Source organism: Poecilia latipinna, unplaced genomic scaffold (assembly GCF_001443285.1).
Source record: "Poecilia latipinna isolate Pla-1442-1.1 unplaced genomic scaffold, P_latipinna-1.0 Scaffold930, whole genome shotgun sequence".
Lineage (NCBI taxonomy): Eukaryota > Metazoa > Chordata > Actinopteri > Cyprinodontiformes > Poeciliidae > Poecilia > Poecilia latipinna.
The window spans coordinates 203,201-224,446 of record NW_015113546.1 but is presented as its reverse complement, the minus strand read 5'-3'; the positions used below and the strand labels follow the sequence as shown (position 1 = coordinate 224,446).

At 38.8% G+C, this 21,246-nt stretch overlaps 1 protein-coding gene and 1 long non-coding RNA gene across 4 annotated transcripts; one reads left to right on the top strand and one right to left on the bottom strand.

Annotated features, from left to right (window-relative positions):
* Positions 1-3,917: 3,917 nt before the first annotated feature.
* On the bottom strand, positions 3,918-20,293 carry LOC106957732 (uncharacterized). 3 transcript variants are annotated; one of them, XR_001427012.1, is made up of 4 exons: positions 19,827-20,293; positions 19,504-19,593; positions 14,423-14,629; positions 3,918-4,329 (listed from the first exon to the last, which is right to left on the bottom strand). It is a non-coding gene; the product is annotated as an uncharacterized LOC106957732 (long non-coding RNA). The 3 variants fall into 3 exon arrangements; XR_001427011.1 differs by lacking the exon at positions 14,423-14,629 and having other exon boundaries at positions 19,827-19,954; positions 20,062-20,293; XR_001427010.1 differs by lacking the exon at positions 14,423-14,629.
* maml2 (mastermind like transcriptional coactivator 2) lies at positions 6,561-19,383 on the top strand. Its single transcript, XM_015049179.1, has 4 exons — positions 6,561-8,044; positions 16,875-17,036; positions 17,608-17,716; positions 17,795-19,383. Exons 1-4 carry the CDS (start codon positions 6,872-6,874, stop codon positions 18,619-18,621), a joined length of 2,271 nt encoding a protein of 756 aa, XP_014904665.1. The 5' UTR covers positions 6,561-6,871; the 3' UTR covers positions 18,622-19,383.
* Positions 20,294-21,246: the final 953 nt, after the last annotated feature.

The window sequence follows — 21,246 nt, the reverse complement described above, 5'->3', positions numbered from 1 at the left end:
ATGTGTTTTAAATAAGTTCTGTTCAGTGTGAAACTTTCCAGCTTGATTTTGACCAGACAAAAATGTGATATTGCACCACTGGAAGCTGTGAGGTTAACTTTCGTGTTGCGAACAGCTTGCAGTTAGCCAGACTTGGTTTTCTGACACTGATTACAAATCACTTTTATCTGGCCGGTCACTCTGACTTTATTTCGTTTCTCTTGCGATGACCCTAAGTGCTGCCAAAGAAGCAATTCAAAAGATATAAAACCCAAAAGAATGAGCCAGCTCTATCAGCAGAACAGGGTAACTCATGAATTACTCCAGTTCTTACTTTAAAACAAGAAGAGTATCAAGCATACATCAGGCTTAAAGCGCTCACCTTCATATCTGGGCCTCGTGTCTCAAACTTCTCCAGATGAAGGCAAATCCTGAAAGCAACAGGACGGTGCTTATAGACAGACTTTACTCAGAAATTTTGTTGCGTTTCCAGATCTCTTGGCATCCCTAATTGAGAGAAGTTATTCAGATTTGTTGGAAATGTTCTTGATCTTAAATGAATTTAAGCTCTGTTTTAGCAGAATGCATTAGAAATACATCAAAAGATGCTAATATTGCAATTCCTTTTTGAAATAAGAAAACAAACATTTTGCTGCTTAAAATGCTGTAAGATAGCATCACTTTAGCGTACGCTTGATCAGTTGTAGCAAAGTATGCATGTGCAGCTCAAAAAATACTTCTAACTGTGAAATCCTCAGCGACTTGACTTAACAGTACAGTGTAGGCCGTCTAGTTTTTGGATTAACCGGTTGATTTGATGGCAAAAGCTGCTTAACAAAAGATTTTATTCCAGAATTTCAACCAGGTGTCAGTAGAACTGTGACACTGGAGGAGTTCTGGGTAAAACATAGAGATTGGTTTAAATGCAAAATGTATTTTTTTGTGCAAATTTGACTTAATATGTTGTTCTTTCAGCAAACTGATTTTTGTTGAGTCTCTATACTCCAGTTAGCAATTAATCAATTACTAAATTAGTTATTTCAATAATCGATCAAATTAATTGTTTCAGTCCTAAAATTTTCTGTAGCTGTTAACTGTCTTTGGTTTTGGGGCTTTTTTTCAGGCAACAAACGAGCCAAAAATGTCTCCACATAAAAAAATAAAAAAAAGAACAACCTGCTTTGCCCGCACACATATCATGTTTCCTTAGGAACCCAACAGTTATATTTATTTTTTTGTTGTTTTGAGACATTCATCCATATTAAAACGCTCAATGGGAGATCTCTAACTCTCCCAGGAGAGCGTTGCAGCATCTTTCAGGGCTTCGGTGAAAAGATTAAAGGCTGGTGTGCTCAGTCTTTTGAGCATGCTTGTCTCTGAAGGCTGTGCCACTGGACTGACAGATGGTACCAAGAGGTCTGGTGTTGCGTTGCCGTGACGGCTCACCCGGAGCTCCATCCACAGCGCTCAGCATCACGACACTGCTTAGCTTGACACTCTCGCGCCCAGCCTCCCAGCTCCCATGAATAGTTTGTCTCCTTTGACACGCTGAAGGTCATGTGCCTCGCTGCCATGGCGTAATGCAAAAATAAGCCCCGCTGAAAAGATTGTTCAAAATGGAACCCCTTATTGTTCCGTGCGAAACCAGAAAGTGTAAAAACGATCCTACTCCTTGTTACATCTTTAAAACATATTTTAACTGCACATTGTTTTCGTGTGCATTAGAATGGACTCGGAGAGGGAAATTAAAGATGATCGGTATATCCTGTGTTTAAGCCTCTCGTGTTGCAGGAGTCGCTTTCAAAGTGATTCAGAGCATCTGAGCTCATTAAATGTTAATCAAAAAATCTATTTTCAGATCACTTTGAGATCAGTCGTGAGGATTTCAGGCCAGTTACAGCAGGAGGCCACTGCTTCTGAGAGCTGAGTGAACTGGACTGGTCTTTTCCAATGGAAATGCTGAAAACCGGATTTCAGTTTGCTTTTTCTCTCCAGCGAAGATGGTTTTGATAAAGCTCAAACTCTAACCTCAAAGTTTGATCTTGAGGTCCATTTTTCTTTAAACACATTTAAATGGCACAAAGCAGGAGGAGAGCAACCCCTTTATCACAACAGCTTTTGCAACACATGCACCCTCCTTTCCATTATTCATGATGTGTTTCCACAGCCTTGAACCATGAGCCACTCTCTTGTCTCTCTTCTTCAAAACAAGAATGAACCTGAACTGCCTGCACCAGAGGGGCTCTTTATGTCTGCTTCTGGAAACATTAAAATGTCCAGTTATGCCTAAGAGTTGAGATCATAAGGAAAAAAAAAAGTTAATTGAGTGCACATTTACAATTTAAATGAAACTGTACACCTCTCTATGACCCTTATAATAATTTAACATCAAACAGGTGTAGTAGCAGAGAAGAACTTTATCCTCTTTTGGGAACTTCAATATCAGAATTTTAAATTTTGAAAATATTTGTACTTAAAAAAATAAAAAAATAGCTGTGACCTAGAATCCATTCATCCATTGTCTGTACCCGCTTGTCCATGCGGGTATAGACCTGGTGCTCTGTCCAGATCAAGAGGTGGAGTTCACCCCGGAGAGGTTGCCAGTTCATCACAGGCCACACACACACACACACACACACACACACACACACACACACACACCTTAGAGCAATTTAAAGTAACCAATTAAACTTGCAATTGTACCTTTGGACTGTGGAGGAAGCCAGAGTACCCAGATTCGAATGCTGCAATTCCATTGACCATAAAGTTCTGAAAATAAATTTACTTTATGGAAAAACACCAATTTCAGAAAAAAGAAAATTAGCTACGTTTTTACAGTAGGATGAGAATATGCCGAAATTGAATTATTTTGCAAAAATGCAATGGAAACACTTTTTCGCATCACGCCAGTTTGCATACAGCAGTAAGACGCTTACTTGTAGGCACTGGCCTCCATGGACCATGCCCAGCTGGTTGCACTTGAGGCCTTACGGTTCATCAAAAGCTGAGTTTGTCCTTCACTTGTGTTTAATCTATAGCTCCTCTGTAAAATCGTTGGCTACTTTTTCCCAAAATTGTTGCATTCGTAGCCGGGCTTGTTGCTCCAACTGAATAAAACTTAATTTAGAAAATGAATTATAATCAGGAAACTACATTTTATTTCTTTTTCTGATATTAAAATTTGCTTGATAATCTGAAACGTCTATGTTGACAAAAAAAAAGGACAAAAAACTTTAAGCTCGCAAGGTGTGTGTCCTGTTGCATGCAGCGTAAAAGTAACACTGCAATACAGAAAAAGAACATCAGACCTAAAGCCAAACATGGTGGAAGTATGACGGTCCAGGGCGCCACCAGTTATTAGGCTTAATGTGTAAAATGTGTAATGTGTAAAATCAGCATTTGAAAACTGAAGTTTGTATTTACTTAGATCATCTTTGATTTTAAAAATTGGAGTTTTGATTCTATCAAGTTTGACAAAAAAAAGAGCAAAAACAGAAGGTCTGTGAGTAGGCGCATACTTTGTTTTGCTCTATAGCAAAAATAAAACGGTGTACTTTTCTGCTTTTAGTATTAAGTTAAAACTATTCTAATTCTGTATTGCATTCAGGCCGTGGGTGTTTTCAAGGGTGTAAACACGCGCTAAGGCTTTACAGTTTCTGAAAGTGCTGGTGGAGCATTACTAATGCATTTTTTTCATGTTGTGGAGAAACAAAAGCATGATTTGATGTTGGAGGCGGCTGAGAACAAACAAGTGGAGGTTTAATAATTTCACTGCGAATCACTTATTTCCAAGTGGCCTAGTAAAATAGACGTTTCAAATTAAGATAAATGGATATATATATATCCATTATTATTATGGAGATTATCCTTCAATAATCTCTGAAGAGAAAAGTCACAGAATCCATGAACTCAAAAAACAGAAGGGAAGACAATCCAAATAATGTAATTATTACCTTTTTTAATGCGACGTAAATGAAATATGGCTTTATTTTTACACATTCACTATTTTTTTCTTATCACATAGCAAGCTTGGACAATTTTTGGTCACAAAGTACAGTGAGTAATCTGGTGTGCTTCTGCATACACTGATCAGTGATTTGATTTTACAGAGGTTAGGCAAGCTAAGCAATTTCAAGGCCTCAGATCAGTACATCAGCTAATCAAGCTGCTCTCTTGGCTGCAAATTACATTGTTCAAGCCTCCTACAGATGCCTACTTGATTCCTCTTAAAGCTGCTTTTAACCAACTTTCAATTTTTCACGTATCATCTGAATTTATCACTGTTAATATTGTCACCAATGCGGTTCTCTTCAGTGGTCACTTGCTCCCTTGGGAATTGTTTGGCTTCACCTGCAAGAGCAAAGATATGGACATATTTAATTTTTACATGTTTTTCCATAAAGATTTTTTGCCAATTTTTCCAATTTATAGTTTGTTCAAACAGGAGTGCAGGGCTGCCCTATGTGTATTAACACCTGACTCTACAGCTAAAGCCCTCAGTAAATTTGAGTTACAGCAATTTGCTGCTTAGCTAACATGCTAAGCTGGCATTAGCATGTTAGCGCTTGAGAGTAACTTGTTTAAATACAGCTTCAGTTAACTATGTGCAGTCAAAACTTAAAGCAAAATTCATTCTTCTGGTTTATAATTAGCAGCCATTACAATCTCTCTTTAACTGTGGATATCATTGTAAAATGGGAACATGCATCGCCGCTTGGGTTGTGGGAGGTAATGCCAAGAAATCCAAGACCAGTCATCAGTCAATACAAAATAAAAACAGATGCTGTTCAGGAATGTAAAAAAGCAACAACAACAAAAAAAAACCTAAGAAAACCTATTAAATCCAGATAGTTAGGAGCGGTTTACTGAAGTAGTTGGCCAACAATAGTTTAGTTTCCGTTTTGAAATGACCTGTTGGTACTTTGGCTCTTCTAAACAGTGCTAGTTAATAGTGTGTGCAATAAACCTGCACCTTGAACAATTAAACATTTAATGAGCTGATGACATCACACAGGCAGTATGTTGTAAATGGTGAAAAGTAGTAGTAATTACTAAGGAAAACTCTGGTTTGTTAAAACAACAAAATAATGTGCTTGACTTAAAATACAGCTTTGTTAGCCTTGCAGAGCCAATACTATGGACACTCCCTGTTAACACAATGTTTACTGATCACATTATGTTAAGCACTCTGATGGACTTGTTTGCATATTTTAGCGTTTTGTAAAAGAATGATAGACCCATAACACACAGCAGAGTCGAGCTTAGTAGCTCTAAACACCAAAATAGTATAAGTTCTCATAAAAAAAGCTTTGTCAGATGCAGACCTTAAACCTGAACAGTAATTATATTATATTCTGTGGATAAGATAAAACTTTATTGTCCACAGAGGTGGACATTTTCCTGCAGCTCAACAAACAAAGTAAAACAGATTCATGCAATCACAATTTCATAAAATTTTTTAAATGCAAACACAGTTGTTGTAGTAGCAGCAGAGGTAATGCAGGCTTGGCGTGTAATGAAGTGCAGAATTTGCTCTAACCCTCTGGCGGTGAATCATCTTAATGCAATGTTTGCCAGCAGGTGGAAATGAATCAAATTTGTTCCTACAGTGAAACCGACAACAAACAGTGATACTGCTCTCCTGTATGCAGGTTGGACAACAATCAGAGCCATTTTGTTTCCATGCAGCTGCCACATTAAAACATGGCAGGACAAGTTTGTGCTTGTGTGCATAAACAACAGTCAGTGATTAACAGTAAGCTGTTTGTTTCTAACGGATTGTTGTCAATAACTCATTATCTTCAGATGAGGATTAAGATTTATTGTTTTGCGAACAAGTTTATAAAAATAATTGGTTCAGTGTGTTGCTCCGCTAATGGAGAATAGTTTTGTGGAGTACAGTAGAGTGACTGGAGCTGTGAGTCATGACTACGTTCATGCGTAAATGAAGACATGAGCATGGCACAAAAGGAAATCAGATATCTGCACCAGCATGTTAAGCAGAATCTCAGCCACAAAGGAAACTCTGCTATCTAACCAGGCACAATGGTGGAAAATATAATGTATGCAAATGAGGGAAACAGACAAAGAAGCTATTCTTCCCTTCCACAGTCTGTATCAGATTCCTAACCATCTTCTCATCCCATCCACTGCCTCGAACTATATAATCAAACGTGTCTTTATTGCCTCATTTCTGTACTCCAAATGTTTAAATATGCTTCTTATTTGAAATGATCTATTCATTTTATGCGATTGGGACATTTACAGTTAGGCAAATAAATTGATTTTTATTGTCTAGTTGCTTTTACTTCAAATGAACAGCAATAAATTCGATGTTAAAAAGAATTATAGCATAAACACCTGTTAAATTTGGTTATCAGAACCTCAGTAAGCAGATGTACCTTTTTACTGTGCGGGGAATTTATAATGTTAAAAAGTCATCCCTTGTAGATTACTACTAATACACCTTAAACCACCACATATCTTATTCTTTTAGCAAATAACTTTAAAAAAAATCTTTATACTCCAGTTAATGATTAAGCTAAAATTATGGATGTTTATTACAATAATTGATTCATCATAATTAATGATTTCAGCCCTACTTAAAATTGTAGGAACTTTCTTGTAGTTTTGAATTTATAACCTTTTTATATCTTGATCTTAGTAACCACTCCGTGCGTAATATTACATGCTACAAAACTGTATTGGTAAAACATGCCTATCTTTATTGTACCGGTAAACAAAGGTCTTCTGTTAAGAAAAGCCTCTTCCTGAATTTCTTCTAAAAGCAATGCCTCAACTGCAAAACTGAATGGAAAATGGATTGGCTGTTTGAATTACTAATACATTACTGTTTTGTGTGTTGTAGCTTCAAGGATCTCTGCGAAGGAAAATGGAAGGAAACACAACAGGACTGAAGCAGAACGGCCTCTCTTGTGGATTCTCAGGATCCGACTTTAAGCGTGTCCGTTTGGACGCAGGTGGCCTGGGTCACGGTTCCTGCAACCACAACTTAACCCACCCTCTGCAAGGGTCCTCAACCGCTGGCTTGCAGAGGAAGAACTACATGATGCCCCATGGAATAGGGTCAGACATGTTCAACATGACTCTGAAAGAAATGAAAAAGGAGCCCCAAGAGATTCAGTCTTGTGGCCACTCAAACTCTGAGATGATTTTCGACTTCAAAGATGAGGGTAGCGGGCAAATTGACCCGGAACTCCAGGAGCTGTTTGATGAACTGACAAAGTCGGTGCCTCCTCTGAATGATCTTGAATTTGAGAAGATCCTAAAGCAGGACGATACCTTTGGTTTGGACCTAGGTCGGCCAAATTCAGCAGGAGCAGCAGCCACTCTGTGTTCCCCGGTGGACAAGGTGATAAAGACGGAGCACTCGCAAGATTTCGGACAGGGCCACAATGGATCACCGCAGCTTCGACCGGCCTCAGCGGGTCCTTCATTCACACTGAACAGCACCGCTTCTACCAACACGTCGCAGAAAGGCAATGCCCAGAGCGGACACAGCAGAGCCATGCCCTGCTGGCCGGAAATATCCCACGCACAGCAGCTCAAGCAGATGGCAGCAAACCAGCAGCAACCAGGTGCTCTTCTGCATCACCAGCACCAGACCCAGCATGTAGGAATGACCGGCTGGCCTGCAACCATGAGCCCTCAACCCACCACCAGCAGCTTCGCCAAAGCAAAAGTCTCTAACCAGGCCACACTCAACCAGCAGAAGATGGGCTCCCATAATAAAGGCATCAGCAACTGCCTGTTTAAGTCAAATGGGCACAATGGCTCCCATCAGTTAGACATGAAAGGTCTCAGTTCCAAGCCCACGTTGCACTTCAGCCCCAAAGTTTCTCATTCCACCAGTCAGTCCATGTCTATCATGACAAACTCGATGACCAAGACGGAGCAGCATCAGCAGTCGCCGTCACCGAGCCAGAACCAGGCACATTCAGCTCTCCATTTCCAGAACCAACAGATCTCGACGTCGGGTGGCGTCTGTTTACAACCCAAGTCGGTTTCTGCTGGGCTGCCATTCAGAATGTCTCAGCAGCAACAGGTAAGACCTCTAGTCGGGTATTATTTCCTTTTCGAGATTATAAAATGTAGATTTAAGCTTGAAAACCTGAATGGAAAACAATAAAATTCATTTAATTCTACACATGAAATACTTTTCACAAATAGAACAGAGCTGATTGTCCTCATCAAGAACAATTGGATTAAGTCAAGTGTGTTTGCATATTAGCACATTTCAGCAGCAAGGCAGTTCAAAGTGCTTTACACCATAAAAACACAATAGTGTTTAATTATGAAACAGCAAAAAACATTAGATTTTGTCAAATGCCACCATGAAAATAATCAAGCAAATATACATCAAATATATTAAGAATCAAAGACAACTCTAAGCAAATGGGGTTTTAGCCTTGATTTAAAGGAACTCAGTGTTTCGGCTGTTTTACAGTTTCCTAAAAGTTTGTTCCATAAAAATGCAAAACAGTTTTTAATTACATGACTGTTTATAGAAGCTTTAATTTGCAAATGTCGTATTATGCAACACCCTGGATGTCTTTGACATTTGGTACAGCACTTTTCTGATCACTCAAAGTGCTAGAGTCACTTTCACCCGGTAGCACTTTTATCCATCGATATGCAGCCTGGGGTTTAGAGCCTCGTCCGGGGGCCACACTTGCATGTGGTAAGAAAACTGGAATTGATCCCAGAAACCTCTGACCACAAAATCTCTACTCTTCCCACTGAGCCACAGTGGCCGCTGTCATCAAATACCCATGGACTGGTATTTTACAAATACCAGTGGAGTGTACACTGCTAATCCCTAATGTGATGCTGAGGACAATTTAAAATGTCGACTCTGTAATGTAATTTTTTTACCATTAGAAAAAAAAATGTAACACTCACTGGAAAATTTTTTAAAAAAGCAAAGAAGATTGACTGCAAATACAGATGTATTGTTCTTTTATCCTTGCTTTGTCATGAAGTTTAAACATTTACACCTGTGTTGCTGTATGTTGAGTGCTTGAAAATTAAGTCAAATTCCTTTTTTTTTTGCACAATCTTGGCCAACAAAGCTATTCGGATTACCTTGTTACCTTTGCTCCTACTAAGAAGAATTAATGGTGGCAGGAAAACTGGGAAGAAAATTACTCATGTTTTTATACGTTCTCATTTCAGTTTTTAAAGAGAAGTTACAGTCAGTCAGTATTGACAGGTCAATATTAATACATTTTATATTTTTGAAAGCACCTTTCCCGGCACTCAAGGACACCGTACGAAATACACAAAATCAATTAAAAATAATAAATTAATAAAATCACTTGAATAGATTCATTTTTGTGCCCTAGCCACAGATTAGTAATTAGATGTTTCCTAAACATTGATCATTGTAAAATGAGAAGGAAAAATTACAAAATGTTTCAGTTACATTTATTTGCACCACCAGCATTGTTGTTGGCAACACTGATTTCTTAATTTTAAAACTAAAAACTTAGAAGTTAGATTTTTTAAAATCTATTTTTCAGTTTTTAATGCATTGAAAAGTAGATGAATTACAGTATTTATCCATTTTTACAAATCTCACAGAGAAGCTAGCAAGTGTGTCGTGCACGGAATGTAACGCCAAATATTGAAAACTTAAGATAATTGTTTACAATTACATCCATAATCTGTAGTGTTGCTATGAAACTCATGTAAATACCATTTGAAAGCAAAATTACTTTTAGGCACAGTAAAAGTAACACACTGCTTAGCCAGACTTCATATTTGGAGTCGTCTTCAGTCAGTTTCCCCCGGTTTGCAGCCGCCCCGCTGCCTCAAACGGCTCTAATGTGGTTCTGTTTGTTTTGGGACCTGCTCTTCCTAACGTCTGCGCCTTGGCTGCTGCGAGTCCCTTCGAAACGTCTGTCCCCTGCAAGTGTTTTGACGTTGACACAGATTGCCAGAGCATGGCGAATTAACATGCAGGACTTCTAATTTCTTTGCTTGTCGCGGTGGCTCCCTGTCAGGGCGCAGATATGCGCAGCGGGATTTGCTAATTGGAGGTTGTTAGCTACAAGGGACAAGTGGTGGAAAATGACAGTAATCTTCTTAGCCTGGTGCCGGAGGTTGAATCGCTGATTTGTTATGATTGGAGGAGATTTAGACTGTCCCTTCTTTCATTTTATGCGCCAACACTATCTGTGACTGCCTTTGTGTGAAATGATAATGTGAGCCACACAGAAAGCTCTTGTAAAAAGTGTGCAGATCAAGGGAAGAGCCTGAGCGACCAGGGGAGGATGGGTGGGATAAGGAGGAGAAAAGGAAGGGAGTTATAGACATCAAAGTAAACAAGAGTAAATGGCAAATCATACTTTTACTCTCTTCATCTACTATCTAGATGTTCTTCAGTCAATCTTGCATCTTTCATGCAACTTTCTGCAACATAAGATGTATTAAAAACAGACCTCCATCCAAGCTATACAAAAAACAATTTAAAAAACTGATCAAATTATTAAAATCACACAAGACGTGAAAGAGGCAAGACGGACAATAACAAGATTGCTTACAATTTGTAAAAAAATATATAAAATTATAAAATAAATACATTTCTTAAAAACCACACACATTTGTAAACCACAAATACAAAAAAAAAAAAAAAGAGGAAACAAATATACATTATTCATCAGGATAGCAGTGCATTTATTCGGTGTCAGAATAATAGAAGTATAAGAATAAGTTGTTAACTTCATATTCAGACATTGACCAACACAATGATTGCTACGCTTTTAAAAGTTTTCTGTAAAAGTCAACATGATGATGTCACAACTTTGGAAGCTTCTGATCTCACAACATTTTAGGTAGTTGAGGTAAATATACATTATATGTAATGTGTGCCTCCAAACATACTGCATCTGGTTTATCTTTATGTATGATTTCCAGATGCCTGGCAGCGCCACAATTATCCGATTAAACCTTTACATTAAATCATAAAGCTTATAGGAATCATACAGAAATAGAGGTGAAAATGCACCAAGAGTCATTTCAGCCTGCCGTGTAGACTAAACATGATTAGGATAAGAAACTAGAAATACAGCTAAAACTAATAAACGAAACTTTGGGAAACATAATACAAAAGTGTAAGTTAACGAAACGCATGCAAGTTTTACTAAAGTTTTATGTGCAAACATAAAAATGTGTATTTTTTCCACTAATTTCAGAAAGTGAAACTCATAAAATAGATCCATTGCATTAAATATTAAATGAAATATTTCAAGTCTCTGTTGTAACTTTGATGATTATGACTTACAGATAACGAAGGCTCAAAAGACTTTGTCTCAAAAATGTACAATATTATTCAAGATCAAATAGAAAATTATGTTTTAAATAGAAATACAAGGTTTCTGAAAAGTATGCTCATTTCGATACACTCAGTATGTGGTCGGGGATCATTTATCGTGAGTTACCGCATTAATGCTCTGTGGCAAGGAGGAGATTGTCTCACCTTTGTGGGCGCCTTTTCCTTCCGCACTTTTTCCTTCCACTCAACTTTTATACAACACCCAAAATTTAGGAGACACTGAATTTTGGATCATTATCTGCAAGTCATAATCATCAAAATTATAAGAAAGAAAGGGTTGAAATATATGTGCAATGATCAATTTATTTTCACAATATTTATATATTTTTATCGGTACTTCTATATTGATAAGCACATATTTAAAAACGTATAGAATCGTTATTACAAAAAATATATATGTTGCAGTGTCTCTGCCCATTCCATTAAATTTAATTTCAGCTCATATGAAATTAAACTTGGTGTTATTTTGGCAAAATGACATTGCAGATGTCTGAATGGGCTTCTGAATTTACAGCAAACTGGAGGCAGAAGCTGGAAACCGTTATCCAAACACGCTGTGGGATTCCAGCGATACAGCCATAGCGAGTCGTTTTACCAGCATGTCAGAGCCGCCAGAGGCAGGATATTCAGTTTGACCTGATTTTTAAATGCAGCAGCCTTGTGTGCGACGAGAGCTAAAAGAGAGAGGTACAGAGAAGCTCTTTCTATTTTATGACATTTCCATCCCACCGACAGCAACAGCCGTTGCTCGTTCCTCGTGCTGACACGGCTCGAATGCTTAGCTGGGACAATAGGAGGAGACCTGTCAACGCGGACGTCATCCGCAACAATCCTGACGATCGTCAAAGTGATGTCTGGGCTATCTGGGATTTTGGTTATGTTCTGTCAGTTTTCATTGAACAATACTGATTTCTACTGATGCCATTAACAAAACTATGAGCAGCCATTTCACTACATACTCTCTTATTAATGTGCCTAATTTTTCAGTGACACAGAAAGGAAGTTTTTAAACAGTATATTTAAACATCTGGTTTTAACTGAAATATTCAGCTTGTTGGAAAGGGAAGATTATATTGAGGCTAATGGGATTTCCAATATATTGGTTGAAATAAATTCACATTTTCTCTCTTGTCAGTGTTTTATATTTTTGGCACCATTCTCTGTGTCACGCAGACCTAGACGACAAAGACATAGAACTGTATTATTTTAATGTTTACAAGCTGAAATGATTTCAGAACACAAAAACTAACGCATCATTAAAAAAAGCCTTAAAAATGTACTATAATAAATTAGAAAAAAAAAAAAAAGAAACAGACTCTTCCAAAGCCCTTTGAATAACCTCAAGACTTAAGATATTGATGTTATGAGACTGCAGTTAAGTTCAAAGGGGGTAAAGTTTCTGGGACATCTTCCCCTATGATCTTGTATTTTCCATGAGCTTTTTTGTTTTGAACAAATTATGCAAACACAGCGCTCATATTGAAGTTGAAAAAGTAACAGGAAAAAAAACAAAAAAACAAGAGCCGCATTGTAATTTTAGAACGTCTGTTCAAAAATGCAGATAATAGTGTTTGTCTGCCGCAGTCAGCTGGGACAGGGTTAAAAATCCAGCTAATGAGGAAAAGGAGAAAAAAAAAAAAGAGCAAAATCTTTTCTGAGCTGAATTAATAATGCCAGAGAAATAAAAGTCCTGAAAGAACAGCTTGATCCGTCTGTGTAACAGCAGTGACCAGCAGTGGGCTTCCTTGCGCTGAACAAATCTGTGAGCCTTCATTTGAACCGACACAGATTGGTGTTTATTTAAGACTTTTAATAGTTTTATTTCTAATATTCACTTTCTGAATTATGTTTTGTGATTGTAGCGTTGCTGTGCCTATTGATATATTTTCGTTTACATGAAGGCGGGAGTGATCAATAACTGTTTGGGGCCCCATGCAGAATTTAAATTGGGGGCTCTCTTCCAGTTGAAACCTTAAATTAATCATTCACAACTGTCTCTTTCCTGTCATACAAAAATGCATGTGCTTGTACGAGGTATTCAAAATAAGAGACAAGAAAACATCTCATTCAAGTGAGGCAGATGGTTGTTAGTCTTTATACTAAGTTAGAAAGTGACTACAGGAAATGAGCTTCTTTAACCAGCAAATCAGGAACTCAAATGTTTTTTTTAGCTTTTTCCAATCCGTGAATGCACCACAATAAGCACTTCCAGGTCATGTCGACACTTAAAACTGTTCGGTGTGAAATCTATTACTGAGCGAAATACAGAAGAAGCTCTGAGATATAAGAATCAATGTAAAGAAAATTGTTTCTGCACTGACATGATCAGAGTTCATTCAGAGCATTTCCACACCCTCACTGGTGAGAGTCCGGCAGACTCGGTTCATTTGTTGTGTCTTCTGATGATGTAGTTCTCTTTCACGCTGCACTGTGTCACACTTTGACCTAAACCCTTTGAAAACCCTGTCTGCCTGCGGTGGACACAAAAACCTCTGAAAAAGTCATGAGCACAAGTTCATTCTTAACAAAATGCAAACAAAAATGGAGTAGGATTTTTCTTTTGTTTTTGGCAAAAGACAATGAGCCATTTCTCCTGCTATCGCTAGACTCTTGTTTGTTTAGGTTGTATTTTACCCAGAATACCCGGTTCACTTCCTGCTTTTGGAGCGGTCTCCAGTCTGATTGGCGTTCAGATTAATACCACACCAAAGTTCACTCCAGCTGATCTGAGATCTAGGTTTTTTGTCCACATCAGTGTTCAACTGCACTTTTACGCCTCTGTTAATAAACCAGACTTTCTAGACAAAAACTAGAATTTGATTAAAACAGACAAAACTGGACTGCTGTAAATGCACCTTGAGACTTTCAGCAGTGAGACATATTACCGAATAGCGACCTGTGTTGTAGTTCTTAAAGAGACACAGGAAGTAACTTCTTGCTTATGTAATAAAAAAAAAATCTGACTAGAAACAGGGTAATTGCTCTTACCCATTGTCAAAATGGGAAGGTCAAAAGAACAGAACGAGGCATTCAAGTAATGTGTGTTGATCTTTACAAGTCAGGAAATGGCTACAAGAAAGAGCTAACCTGCCAAAACTTGTCCATATGTCCGAAACATTTTGCTGATGATCTTGTGGCACCACATCCTTCAGTAAGACTTAGAGCAGGGCCCAGTGGGTTGAGCCTGCAGGTCACTCTGGCAGCGCTGTGAAGGGACTACTTGTTTCCTGGGAAAGGGAGCAGCGGCCAAGTCCAGATGCCGAGGCCCTCCCCAGGGACAGCATCCTGAGAAGACTGGAGGAAGTGCAGTGTGAGAGCAGGCGAGGCCCGCGCAGCCGCAGGATGAGGGGCTAAATCACTCGGCTCCCTCGCTCTCGAGCCTGAGCCACATGTGGTATTCATTTAAAACAAGCTTGGGAAGAATAAAAACGGGAAAGGGGGGCAGAGGGGGGCACGGAAAACAGCTTTATGACACATCAGGATTAAAGGATAACCGAGTCGAGCTAAAAACACCCCTTCTTTGGATATTTACGTACAACAAGGGTGAGGTGGAGTGAGCCCTTTACAGTTTTTCAGTGATGGTCACCAGTTCTTCCACAATCGCTAATTGGAGAGAGTGAATCAGAACCTCAGAGCGGAAAGGAGAGATCCGTTTTGATGTTTCACTCAACGTCATTACCAGCCTTGATTTACTGTGTGGGTAAAAGTAAGTCAGAGAGGCAGAAAATGTTCAATTCTCTGGAAGTCATGATGAGCTTTACCCCCGTCATTCTCTAATCCGAGTTGTTACTTCTCACAATGTCAGACCATTCATTTAGATTCGCTCAAAAGCACTCATGCGGTGAAAATACATAAACACTTTCTTTTTTTTACTCCTTTTGAGGGATCACAAAATCACCGCCCTGTGGTTATTCATTTTCTGCTAAAAATGTCTTCTAATAGCTTTTTCCAAATGCGCTGTTGGATTTCTAATCCATTTCACCCTGGGAAACATTTTAAGTCAACACAATGACTGACACTGTACACACAATGTGTTGACTTGGATTTAGTGCACATTAACCTCCTTCGTGAGCAATGTGAGGGTGTCCTCACATTGCAAGCCCAACGCGTGGTTCTCTTGGTGCGTCCTGAACGGCCCGCGCTGATGCCTAGAAAATATAAGATCTCAAACAGCAGCGAGGCTGAGAGCTTATCTGCAAAAACATACGAGGAGGAGTTTTTGGATGTCTCAATTAAATCCGAGTGTGGCAGGCTACAACATTTTAATCAGCGTCACGAGCCAAATGGATTTGCAGAGGATGGGATGTCTCCCTGCCAAAAGCACGCAGTGATCAGTAAAGGAGAGCTTATTAAATGGAGGTGGTCACGGCGCTGGCGCTTAACTTCCCATCGGCACACATTTCCTGCTGTCTCAGGGATTCTTTCCACTCTCTTTAGACACAATTATCAAGGGAGAGGCAGGCCTTGAGGAGGACGCGCTCCCTCTCTCTTTTGCTCATCCCCTTTCCAAAAAAAGCCTCTCTCTCTCTCTCTCTCTCTGAGTCTCCCTTTCTCATCTGCAGAGGGAGTAGCCTTGACCACATTCTGGAGTCTTAAGCATCTTTCACACAGACATTTAATAGCTTGTAGGATTTCGCCCTCTAGTGGTAGATATGCGTTTTTGCATTGATGCAGATTTTCCTTCTTGTGGCTCATTTCAAGACTCTTGGCAGGAAGTGAATATTTTATACACTCATCTGCACTTTTCACAAATACCATGACAAATTTTTATACATTTATCCATTTAGGCAATTTGATTCAAAAACCAGGAATTTACTCTACAGATTCACAACACAGAATGAGTATTAATTGATGTAAACTCTGATATAGCTAATTAGTCATAAAATATAGTTTATTTGAAAAATTAGAGAACCAATTAGAGACTGTGTATTCAGGCATTTTACTGAAAGGTTTGGTGGAAGGAAAAATGTCATAGAAAAAGGTGCACAAATCTATTCTAAGACTTAAGGCTTGAATTGTTGAATTGTAGCTGGAGTCAGAACTTCAAGAGTCACCACCTATAGGCGCATCTATGATATAGACTAGAACTCTTCCGCATCTTGAGCTGGGTCACTACTGAACCAGAGAAATATATATTAAATATTATCAAATGGAGGATGAGAGACATGCATCCGATGCATTAATCCTCAGCAGATTCACAGGCTTTTCTCCTCCACACTATGCTGCAATTATGCAATAATTTATTGACTGTAAAGTACATGGATAGGTTTTTAGTAGATAGACATTTCTGTATTAAAAATGTTTCTATTCGTCTTTAACATTTTAAATTATGAGCAAGTGAATTTAGGCTTTTTTTTTAGCTATAAGCTGTTGTCATCAAAAATAAACACACATCATCACACACATCACTCAGTGTGATGAATTTATAGAATGATTTTCACTTTTTAAAAATAATTTACTGAAATAAATGAGCTTTCACATGATATTCAACTCCATTAAGATTCTTCACTAAATAATCTTTTATTTTTCCTCTATAAAGGCTGTTCCTGCTGGCCCCAGGATGCCCACCAGTGGAAGCTTAGGAGTCCTGTCAGCCCAATCACAGCCACAGCCGTCAGCGCCTAGCAACCAGCAGAAAGGCCCGGCCAGAGGCCCACCCATGCAGAGACAGGTTAACCTGCAGCATCCCATCAGCAACACAGTAAGCTGCATTTAGAGCTGAGAGAACTGTTCGGCATTGGTCAAGCATCGGCTGCAACTAACAATTATTTTAGTAATCAGTTTTTCTATCAGTTATTTTTCTCGATTAATCTGATTTTTAAAAATGGACACAGTCTTCAGATTTTTTTATAAACCACTTAAACTGTTTTTATTCAGTGTTAGGAATGCATTAGAAGTGACAAAAAGCGAACAAGTCATTGCATAAAATGCAATGCCATGGCATTCCTTCAGTGTACACTGATCACTTGTCGCGAAAAAAACAAAACTTCTGTGGAGATAATCTGGTGAATGTTATCTGGATTAACTGATTAATAATTTGATAGCAAAAGGTGATTAATAGGAGACTTTTGTACAGAATTGGAAGCAGATGAAGCTAAAACTGCCAAGTGAGTAGTTTTGGATAGAACAAATTGATTTATTTATTATCGATTAATAAATTAGTTGACGATTATTTCCGTAATTGATACTTCAAGATTAATCCTATTAATCATTTCAGTCATACATCTGTTAAGCAGCCATTGTACATGTCTAATTTTTTCTCTGCTTTTCAGGATAAAGATAACACACATGACCAGTTCAGTCGACATCTCACAAGACCACCTCCGGATTACAAGCAGTCGAGAAGCTTGGTGGGGATTCAGCAAGCAAATATCTTTCCAGGTACTTCTAAACATTTCATGCAAATTAGCATCAGCGTAAATCCTGGCTGGTAATCCTGAAACTTCTATGTCTCTTTAGGTCAGAACCCTGCACAGTCTCCCAACAATGGTCCTGACAATAACCTGCAGTCCATATCTTGCCAACTCTCAAGCGGGCCTACTTCAAAGATGAGCCCTTTGCCATCGGATCGCAGATTCGGTATCAGGCCAGACTGCCATCCAAGTTCCTGTATCAGCCAGTTCCAGCAGCAAAACAGTCACGGTCGTATAGGACTGAGTCAAAGTAAACCGAGATTCCTGGCACCAGGCACACAGGGGAAATCCTTTGGGATGAACAATGTAACAGGTGTGCAACATCAGAGGGCAACAGCTGACTTGCATTCCTCCAGGGTGCCAGTACAGAATCTAGGAGGCTCGATGACAAATGTCAGTCTGGGCTGGGGGTCAGCCAACAAGCAAGTGGCAGCTGGACTTCGGCGTCTGCCCAACCCACTGCAGTTGCAGGGTGTGCAAGACCTGCCGAACCACCCATACCAGCAGAGGCACGTCGGACCCCCCAACCAGGTAGCACCAGACGCCGGGATGCCGACCCTGGGAGACGCAGGCCAAGCCAGACCGAGTCAGGCCATGATGGGCTGTCCATCCCCTCTGGGAAACCTGAGCCAGGCCTCTCCTGAACAAAGGGTGCCGGCAGCCAGCTTTCCAGATGCCAGTCCCGGTTCAAGCAGCTACCAGAACAACAGATCCAACCGTCTGACCTTCGACTTCCTCCCGGAAGGGGACAACACAGTCCCTGGAATCAATGCGGACTCAGACTTCATTGACTCCCTGCTTAAATCGGGCTCTGGGAATGACGACTGGATGAAAGATATAAACCTGGACGAGATTCTGGGAAGTCACTCATAAGTTTAGATTACAGGCTGCAGAAAAATGCACCTGCAGCTCAAATCTTAGAGTTTATATCTGTAATGTAGAACGGTTACAATTTGTAAGTATTGTTCAAAAAAATTTTATAAATCCAAATTAATTGTTATTCATGTAAACAGATTTTCTTGGTTTTGTATTTACTGTGAAATAAATGTATGTTTGTGTTCGCAGTACATATTTGTCTCCGGTATATTCCCAAGAAACTGCTTCCCTGTTTTTGTTTTTGTGGACTGTATTTCATGCATTAGTGCTGTTATAACATCAAAAAAAAAAAAATAATACACACTGTGAAAAGGAAGTTACTTCTCTAAGTTTCTTACCCCACATTTAGCATGTTCTAGTATTTACCACACTGAATTTTCCAAAACAAACGTTTCCTCTTATTGTTCGGTCATTTTCATCTGTGGTAGTTTAAAATGCTGTTTTAAATAATGTAACCCTTATTTTTCTTATGTGATATTTAATACTCGGAATAGTAATTAGGGAATATAACACATGTAATTAATAAAAATTTATTTGAATAAAATAGAAGTTTATTTCTTTTTCTTTAACAAGACTTAACATTAAGATGGGTCTCACACACTACACCCTCACTGTAGTGTAGGTTGATTTGTAGAATAAAAAAAAAATCACTTGGATGGAACTGGTCTGACAATGTGAAGTAGGCACAGATCTCAGTCTAATGAAATTAAAGAACAAATTAGATAAACACAATGAGTAACATTATCTACAAATGGAGAATAAAAGTACAGTGTTAAAACTTCAGGAATGACCCACCATTCAAATTTTCTCCAACAGCGTGAAAATCATCCAGGAAGTCACAGAAACACACAAAGCAGCATCTAAGGCTGCAGGCCTTACCTTACTATCCCCAGCTGACGAAAACCTCTGGTGACAGAACACAAAGATTCAGCTCACGTTTGCCAGAACATCTCCAATACCCCCCAAGATCTTTGTGTTAAATATTCCAAACAAAAGTAGAACTTGATGGAAAGTGTGACTCCTGTTACATCATATCCAACATCAAACACGGAATTTGAGCTGCATTTTTAACATATGTCCTGTATAGCAGACTTATGGAGAAAAAAAAATAATAGCTCCTCTGCAGAAACAACCAATCAGAGCCGGGGGTCTTAGCGTGTCGTGGAGGACTGGTTTACTGTAGATGTGCTAAAACAACTTACCGTTACAGTGTTTATCCGCCTTCATCGGTGGCCATGGTTACTAGCCTGCGCTCCACAGCAGGCTCCGCCGTGGGGAAGGAGCTGTAGCTTAGCAGGAGGTCAGAGCTTGAAAACACAACAGCTGTCTGCTAAAGGCTCATGAAAACGAACAAACAAAAAAAGAAGGTTCTTCTTAAACCTTATGAGATGCTGTGGCATGGCCGTAAACAGGACGCTAATACTCAACAACCCTTACAGTGTGTCCGAATTAAAGCAAAGCGAAGTGGACCAAAATCCCTCCACAGAGACGTTAAAAGATTTAGACCGAGGCCTGGAGGCCGAGAGCTACCAGCTTTTAGATGCATTTCTTCTCTAACACACCTGGAGCAAATGAACGGCTGGTGATGAGGCTTCTGGAGAGCCGAGTTACTGCTGGTGACTCATTTCTGCAATTCTGTAACCAACCATAAGGGGGAGATGATCAGTATTTTTAAGCAGTAATTTTCACAGTTCATCTAACGGGTCTTATATTTTGTTTTTTGAGAGAAAAGTCCCTTTTTGAATATTAAATTATACTTGGAATGTTTCCATTTGTATAGCTGAAGATTCGTTCACTGAACTTTTGAACCTTATCAGTGTAAAATCACATGAAAAAGTGTCTTTTCAAGCCTTTCAGTATGGTTCAATGTGGGGGGGAAAAAAAAGTTTTTGCAAATTAAAATGAGAAAACCCAAGAAATCACCTTCATCTAATTAATCACATCTTTATCGATCCACATTTGGCAGCAATTCCAGCCTCGAGCCTTTGATGCCACCAGCTTACCTCACCTGACTTTTGGCAGTTTTATCCTTTCTTCTTTGAAGTTCTTTTCCAGCTCCATCAGGTTGGACGCAGGAGTCTGTTCAGCCATTTTCAGATTGCTCTTTTTTCTGTTTTTAATAAACTTGCAAAATACTCTAAAAATACATTGAAATAATAGGGCATTTGTGAATAAAATTAATTTAATACAACTACAAATAAGGCTGTAAGATAGCAAAATGTGAAAAAAGTTAATACTTTCCAGATGTACTGCATTACAACAGAAGTTTCATAAAACTTGATGAAGCTTTGCAGAGGTGAGGAAAGAGCAGAAAGTGTGTATAATTATATATAAATGAATAAAAACACTTTGAACAACACAAATGAAATTTAAAACAACGTATATACTTTATTTAAGGCCAATTTCAAAGTATCATATAAAGAAATGTATAATGTAACAGAATTTATTGTTCCAAAACACATGCACATATCAAAAATGAACATTCATTACCGAATATAAATTCATTTCATGTGCATTTAGAAAACTCTAAATACTAAAACAAATTAACTTGTGATTAGTTCTACCGCTAAGATGAGTCAACAGCTAATTTTCTTACAATTTACACTCTTCTAGGTAAGAATA

Bases quoted from the DNA above. Each gene is read 5' to 3' on its own strand.
- maml2 (XM_015049179.1), top strand. From the start codon at position 6,872: ATGGAAGGAAACACAACAGGACTGAAGCAGAACGGCCTCTCTTGTGGA. The intron at 8,045-16,874 runs GTAAGACCTCTA...TCCTCTATAAAG, and splicing joins GAATGTCTCAGCAGCAACAG to GCTGTTCCTGCTGGCCCCAG. The intron at 17,717-17,794 runs GTACTTCTAAAC...ATGTCTCTTTAG, and splicing joins GCAAGCAAATATCTTTCCAG to GTCAGAACCCTGCACAGTCT.